This window comes from Choristoneura fumiferana, chromosome 3, assembly GCF_025370935.1.
Source record: "Choristoneura fumiferana chromosome 3, NRCan_CFum_1, whole genome shotgun sequence".
NCBI classification, from domain to species: Eukaryota; Metazoa; Arthropoda; class Insecta; order Lepidoptera; family Tortricidae; genus Choristoneura; species Choristoneura fumiferana.
The window spans coordinates 8,718,200-8,726,577 of record NC_133474.1 but is presented as its reverse complement, the minus strand read 5'-3'; the positions used below and the strand labels follow the sequence as shown (position 1 = coordinate 8,726,577).

The following is an 8,378-nucleotide window of genomic DNA, read 5'->3' as shown; positions in this document are numbered from 1 at the left end:
ACTTAAAGATCGTCCAGTCTGGAAGGGTACTCCGGCTAACATGTTTGTTTATATGTACTCGAGTACGAGCAGATCCACCCTCCGGAGAATAAAAGCAGAATTTGTATCTTAATATCATGCGCTCCGGTCAAACATGTTTCTTTAAATATCTACATGGAAAACAAGGGACCTGTTTGAGCAAACATTTATTCTACTGAAATAAACGCTTTTCCGCAGCACAGTCGGTACTACAAATGAAGGTTTTCATTTAAGGAAACTTCTGGTGCATTACGAATGCGGTGGTCTGGTGGTCTCGTTGGAATAATCCTTTTTCAGGGACGAACTGTAATCAGCTGTCTGCTTCGTAAGCCGCCGATGTCCGATATACTTACACTGTGTAATTTGGAATGAGTTCCTTCGTTGGTTCCTTTCGTGTTCAACTTAAAGTTTTTAAACTCACGACCTATCTTTGCTTTATAGACGATTCTTCAGGAAAGAAGTATAGAGTTACTTTAAGTAACACACCCTACATTTACTTACTTTATACTCTAAATATATTATAATAGAAAATTTTATATACTTATATATTATATTTTTTCATGGTGAGTTCAAGTTCTGTCTTAGTGTTCTTAGTTGTGTTATTTGGAAAGTATTTATGTAAACGGTAATTCTCACTTATTATGGTGTCACTGGGGCCCTGGCGCTCTGAGTCTCTTCAAAGATCTATCAAAGAGACTCAGAGATACCACAGGAGACCGAAGAGCTGGCAGTTTCCTCGCTCAACGCATCAGTCTTGCGATCCAGCGGGGAAATGCTGCCAGCATATTTGGTACCATGCCGCAGGGTTTTAGTTTATTTAATTCTATTGTACCTAATATACCTTTCTTATAGTTGGACCTGTATTGTTCTGGAAATAAAACTTATTAGTATTTCGGAAAATTGATAATCGGAATACTGTACTTTATAAAGGATCTCTACACTTACAATGATAGCTCCTATAAAGAGATGCCAAAAGCTAGTGTTTTAAATTATTTTCTAATTTTGATTTAGAGCATTATTAGTATAACAAACCCACCACTGTTGCATTACAATAACCAAAAGCAGCTAAAATTCTATTATTAATTAAAATTATCGAATATCCATCGCATAATTGTGGCCAATTTTAATCGCAGTAAAATTATTAGTAGCACCAATTAGCATCCAATATTATCAGTGCGTTCATTTTAGTTCATTTTACTGGATTAATATTAGGATGAATAATCATTTATAATTTATGTAGTAATTAATTACTTATATAATTCACTTAGTTCATGACAACACTGTTTGATTGTTTTAAAATGATTTTATGCTAACGCATGATATATTGATACTGAAAGTATAAGCATACCAATATCACTTATAGGACTATCACAAATTTTATTTACGTGAACAACATTTTAAACATTTTAGGCCCGATATGACACCACGATCGAGCTTTGTTAACCGTCAATGAGATATTACCAATTTCACTGTTACGTGTACAAAACACCCACAAGACATTAAATCACAGTTCCATCTAGCAAACCATGTCTTGTGGCTCCATTTAGCGGATGATCCCGGCTAAGCTACATTTACGGCAGCAATCAAATGGTACAAAGCCTTGTTCACACTCCATACCTTCATACGGCGGTCGGATACACGACACCCGGTCGGTTTACTTAGTGTCACAGTTTTCTAAGTTTGTCTGTAGCAGAAAGAAAGTAAAAGTAAAAACTGTACAGTAAAGAATTTATTAGGCCCGAGTGCCAGCTGAATAGGTAGATCTCAAATTTAATTTAGAAAGGGTAGAATTAAATTTAGGGTGTGGTTTGAATGAACTAACGTGAGCGTTATGGCGCGGTTATGATAATATAAAGTGTTTACCTATTTATTGATTCATTTAGTTGCAACTAGAACGTAATAAATATGTAGTGTTTTCAACGGTAAAAAGTTTAAACTAACGATGTAAAATACGAGAGGTTACCTATTTAGGGAAGTTTTGTAAATACCTATTACCTAAGTTAAAAATGCTCCTAACTATTACGTAAAATAAATTACAAGCTCGACACATATCCTATTCACGGGTATAAAGGCGTTCACCTTGTGACCGAGACAATGCACCATCGGAACCTTAGTGTTATGGTAAAAATCAATGCGGCTGACAAATATTTGTCCAAACGGGCAAACGTCCTCACTACTTATTCGGCAAAAGTGTATAGTTATACAAGGGTTATATATATGATTATAGTTATATGAAGTGGATTCAGAGATGACCGTAGTGTAAAGTTCCTAACATGTAATCACATTCTTAACCTAAACAATTAGGTATACAGGTAAGTTAGTCGTTAGCTCAAATGTAATTACTAAAATATTGCTTCACATAAATGAGTAAAAATTTTCGGGTTAGTTATTTATTACAACATTACATTCTTGATTATATTACGCACATTTTTAGTTTACGCACCATCCAAAAATTCAGGTATATTGGACGTTGTCCGAGTCTGACGCAACAGATTCGAGTTCAAAAGGTCATGAACATGAATACATGGCTTTCGGTAAAAGCGTGAGCACTCATGTTATATTTCTACTTCGTTTCGCAGCAGTGACCGCTATAACACTTAGATTAATAAGCACTTTGGGCATTAACGCCTCACCATTCTTTCATCGCGTTGGTACAATTGATCACCTCGCTCACGAAAGTTTTGGCAAGCTTGAAAGGCAAGATCAAGCAAGTCACTTTTTGGACTGTATAAAAATAATAATAGGCGGATGATATGAATAGGCGTAGTGATGTGACGATCCCATCACCCTCTGGTATTGTGCTGTGTCGGTGCAGTTACTCAATGATCCGAACGGGTTCTAAGTTTCCATAGTTAAATGCAAACGCTGAAATGAATGGTTTTCCTAACCTTTACCAATACAAGATTGTTAGTAATGTTATGAACTTTGTTTTCAGGTACATCATCAGCAGAATAAATATAAAATTAAGAGAATCGTGGCGAAATCAGTCCTATCCTACCTCCCCTCCTTCTCCAATTTGATCTCTTTCGATACGATCTAAGATACGTCCAACTGTCGATATTAAGTCAAGAAAGTATACTTACGCACTCTGTCGATAACTCTACCTTCGAATACCTCCAAATAACAACGGTCCCTTCCCTCTACAATTCTGAATTTAAGAAGTCTTTTTAAAACAGTAAATTACATAGAAATCCCTGGACAGTCAGCTGAAGGGTCGTAATCCGGTGCATTGCCCCGCTCGCTAACGAGCTCGTTAGACGTCTGCACTTGTCTTGAGTTATCCTGCAATGCTTGCCAGCGCGCAATGGATAGTGATATGGAAATAAGAATATTTTATTTAGCTTATGAAGACATTAAGAGCTACGTGGCTTGTTTTGAGTCGTTGTGTCGAGTCGTGGCTTGTAGTGAGTACTCGTTTGGCAACTTAGTTTGATTTCTGGCCATAAGGTTTATTCTCCGCTATAGGAAAAACCGAGAGGAATAAAATTTGTATGTTAGATTACAATAATATTTTTTCATTTGACTACCACGTCAATATTCTTGTTGGTCTCGTTCCTAGAAAACTAGTTAGAGATTTTTACAACTTATATTTTCAAGAAAAGGAATAAGAAACATAACCGGGAGGCCTTACCTTTTATTGAAAATTGATGCAATTTATTTTTATTTGCTATATATGATAAATTACTTAAGCAAATATCAGATACTCATCGACAGTCAATCGCTTTTGCCTGATGGATGACGTTTGCATTTACAAAAAAACTGCTCAAACACCAAAGGCAGCCGCGCAAGGAAAATAAATAAATCTCTTCCCTTTTCTCTATTCATCAGATGTTAGCTGAATAGGTTTCTATAGACTCGGGTGATCTCAGCGCTTAATTCTAGCTCATTAGCCAAGCCGAGCTAGTGAACAGTATCGATAGATTGGCCATACATCACTAACTTCGGGTTATGTAACCTCAGCTTTGATTACACTGATTTGTTAAACAAAGCCCGGCCAATCCGCAACTGAATTAGGCTAATGAGGACGGAAGCAGAGGGAAATGCAGAGCACACGTTCACCATTTTTTTTTTCAAAATATACAAATCGGCATATTTGGTAACATCATCGAGTGTAGAACCCACAGTTATACCGGACATCCTATTCCAAAGTTATTTTAGCGTTTCGTCACTATAATGTACCTGCCAACATTAGTAATTTTGGGATAGTTTGTCCTTTGTGGAATACGGATTAGGAATAAAACTATTTTTATGACGTTATTAAGAACAAGTAGGTGCCCGACAAGTTTGTGTTTTTTTGTCGAGGAGAGCTTGAACACAAGTTGGACTGCCACTTCCGTAGTGATGGAACACTTGTTGGGTTCGGGTTCGACGCATTAACTAGCAATAACTACTCAAGAATTAAAATTAAGAGGGGCAAATTATCTAGGTATCACTAACAACAAATTTGTAGCTTTGTCCACGTATACAAACCTCCAATATAACTCTGCCGAAATATTACGAAGGCGGAGACGAAGTTATAATAATTATAACCCTATACTCTATTATAGTTGTGTAAATATAAACTAAGGACAAATCCCATAATAAGCGCTTTGAGTATAACAAACAGATAATTCACATTTGGACATCATATACTTGCCTACCTGTTGACGCTTACGGCATGTGTGGTATCAACAAAGAATATCTATTTGTATTTACAGAACCGCCATCTTACTTACTCGCAATTATTTTTTATTTTCCAACGTGTTTTACTGGTTATTTAATAATTGCTATTATATGTAGGTATGTGCGTAATGTATTTAGAATTGCAATGTTAGTATACTTCAAATGGGTAGGTAATAATGAATTAGTTTAGTTGCTTGATACGGCAACGAGGAACAGCGTGTTTGGGAATATGTTTTTAATTGCAATTATAGTTGGGTGGGGCTTTCAACCGCCATATCCCGCATATTAGGATAGTCTAACGATAACGTCTATGGACTAAATCCAATTGCAATAGACAAGTTTCCTAAAGAATACAATACAATACAAAACAATGACTCTTAATAATAAGAATCTTGATATATTTAGTCCGTCAGTTAGAATATTGGATACTTTTTAGCGCGGCGTGACGTCACGGACCCTGACGCGCTTCATCTTTGTTATTTTTTTCTGATAATCTAACTGACAGACTAAGGGGCTGTTTCACTACCCATTGATTAATTTTATTTGACGGATAAATATGATGTCTTCGTCTATTCGAACAAAACAAACAGAGACGTGATCACGTTTTATCCGACAAATAAATTTAATCAATGGATGGTGAATGAAACATGGGGTAAATAGACCATTTTTTATCCCAGTAAACTATCCTGACCATACACCACACCACACCTGAGGCGGTATTGTCTAACCCGCTGACGTTCGCGATCGTATTCACTATCTCTTTTTACCCTCATCATAAATCATGCGACAGAAATAAGTGGTCAAAGCGATTGAGATTCCGAGGGCCCTCCCTTGGTGGTTGTGATTGATTTTATGTAGAAATATGGAATTTTACACGGATGTTCCTGCAATTTTTGGGAATGCCAATGAAAATTTTAAAAAATCCCTGAATTTTAAAATAGCTACCGGTTAATAGTTAACACGTGCGAAGTCCCGGGTTTTGGTTTAGGGTAATTTAATAGAAATTTTAGCGCATGGCATCAATTTTATCAATCAATGCAGACCTATTGAACCTATTGAACTAAATTTATTACAAGCACAGACTGGGAGGGATAGACTTGTTATCGTTCATGAAACCATTATTCGATTTAGAAATAGTTTTGAAAAAAAATAATTATATAACTTATGTTTTAAAGTGCAAATTTTTGTTACAAGTAAGTATCAAAAAAAAACATGATGATAGTATATTGTAACGAATTTCATAGAAAACTTATGATCGCTTGGTAGGCTTTACAAGTTAACGAGCAACACGCGATCAAAATTTAAAATTGAATTTTTTGCCGCTTATTAGTACGGGTACATACAGGCACTTAGCCGGTTTTTTAATATATGTCCTTAGATTAAATACTTACCTACATTTGTAGCTTACAATGTTCGTTACAATCTACCGACTTAGCTACGTCAATATCTATGCGCTGGCTTTAATCTAAGCAAAGGGATTGCCTGTTCGTCATTACACATTTACGTGTTACAAAGTAAGTCAGCACAACAGTTTTGTGTAAATTAAAAAAAGTAAAAATAACAAAAAATGGAACCGACTACAAAACACTTGAAAATATTTTTCTAGGTAGGTACCTACTAGCTCGATTTTGCGTACAACAAGCAGCTTAAAATTTCATATGAAACACAGCTTGTGGTAATAGTGAAAAAGCTCTCGTAATACAATGTGCTAAAGCTGATTTAAAAAAATAAAAACTATTTGATGTAAATAAATGTTATCTGGTAAATAAAAATGACAACGTCAAATAAAGACATGTTATTTTGCGACAAAGATCTTAAATGAATGTGCAAATAACGCAACAAACGCGGCTAAATATCTTGCGAAACTTCACTTTTAGGTGGTTTTTAGTTTTTATTTTGAGATTAAAACACTAACAATATAAAGCTAATAATAATTATTTAATAATATAGATAATGTAATGCTCCGTCATGGAAACGTCACCCATTTTAATAAAGGACATTGCCGAATTGTAACTGTAAGTTAGCAGTAGTCTAAGAAGTGTTTGCGACTAAAAGAGTCAAAGAATTAAAAATATGTAAACGGAAATGTAAAATATGGTTGTGGTTACTTGTTACGTTAAGATTAAGATAAAATAATCTGATACAAAATTCATTACGCTACTTAATTAGCAGCAAGTAATAGTACTAGTAATGTTAAAAGTTAATAATTGTAAAGGGGCTGGTAATAATTATTTTATTGCGAATACCTTCTCTAGAAACTTAAAGATACTGCGAAAATACTCACATAAAGTCGGGGTTTATTACCTCTCATTCGTTTTATGAGCTGGTTCATTTTCCCGGAAGAATTAGAAGATAATTAGAGTGAGAGTAGCCGCAAAAGTTACTATTTCACTTGTTTTTAGCTATTTTAATTCTAATGAACAATATCAACTATCCTTTATTCATAAAACGTTACAAATCTATTATACGAATAATTTACTCATTATGTCTTCGTCTGACAAAGTATCAAAGACAAACGAATATTAAGATTTAAACGAATATTAAGATAACATAAGCTAGAAAACCGTTTATGAGAAGTAACTTGCAATAAAACAGATTTTAAATTTCGCACCTAATGATTTACAACTGAAGTATCTAAATCTGAAATAGAAATGAACCGTCCGACGTCCATAAGAAACTCGTAACATTTTGTAATTTACGGCTTTGTCAAACCAAACGATTCCGCTCACAGCTCAATTGGCGATAAAATTTAAGTTTACAGTCGAGCCGACAAAGCTGCTCCTTTATCGACTATGACGACCCACTCGCAATCAGAATCGACCTGGGGTATTAACGCGATTACCCCTCCGACGATTGTATCGTTTAGGACACGCGACTGTACCGAGATTGGCAATTCGCTCAGCTAAATAAATGAATAGCTTTTAATCTCCTGCGACAAGCTAAGTTATTTCTTCTTCTATGTCGCTACATTCCTGACAAAGTGGTCATGGCCACCGGATGAGCATCAGTAGTGTACCTTCATGAGGACTTTCTTGGGAAAATAGTGTGGTGGTTTCCCCTTGTCATCCATTTTTCCATTAGCTTTGTATGAAGAACATTCGCGGCAAATTTCATAACTTTAGTCTAGACCTAGCGGTTACATTTTCGTGATTTTGCACGCGTACAGATGCACTAAGATAAGTGCCATGGGAATATCGGGATAAAAAATAGTTTACGTACCATTCCCAAGACCTTGCTATCTGCTCGTATTTATGTATCAAAATGAATTGAAATTCCTCTAGTCCTTTTACCATACACGCACGGCTTTCCCATTTATGATATAAGTAGGTTTGTTAAATCAATGAGTAAGTACGTAAGTCACAAGAATATCAATCGTTGGGATAAAGAAGGAGGAAGGAAGTTTCCGTGTCTGTTTTACGCTTGTTATGGTCGCACGGTGTAGCTGTTTCTAATTCAAGAATGTAATTAGCGTTTAAGAGACCGCCTGCATCAAATGGACATAAGAACGCACGTGTAGTAGAGATTGAATCGGAAAAGTGTCGGTGTCCTGTAGCGGGTGTGTTTAATGGCTGCATGGGTCTCTCCCGGGACACGGGCGGGAAACAGCCTCCTGTGGACCCGATCCCAATTTATTACCCAGGGACGGTAGAGCAGTAAAAAATTTACGCAGACGCGACTGCCTGCCGCGATTTATTTTG

General features: G+C 35.9%; 1 protein-coding gene across 1 annotated transcript in view; it reads right to left on the bottom strand.

Moving 5' to 3' along the window:
- The window catches only part of LOC141426093 (inactive dipeptidyl peptidase 10), a 41,439-nt gene extending 33,689 nt beyond the window's left edge, over positions 1 to 7,750 (bottom strand). The window contains exon 1 of the mRNA XM_074084956.1: positions 7,697 to 7,750. Coding sequence (XP_073941057.1) covers positions 7,697 to 7,750 — 54 coding nt within the window. The remainder of the gene's footprint in view (positions 1 to 7,696) is intronic.
- Positions 7,751 to 8,378: the final 628 nt, after the last annotated feature.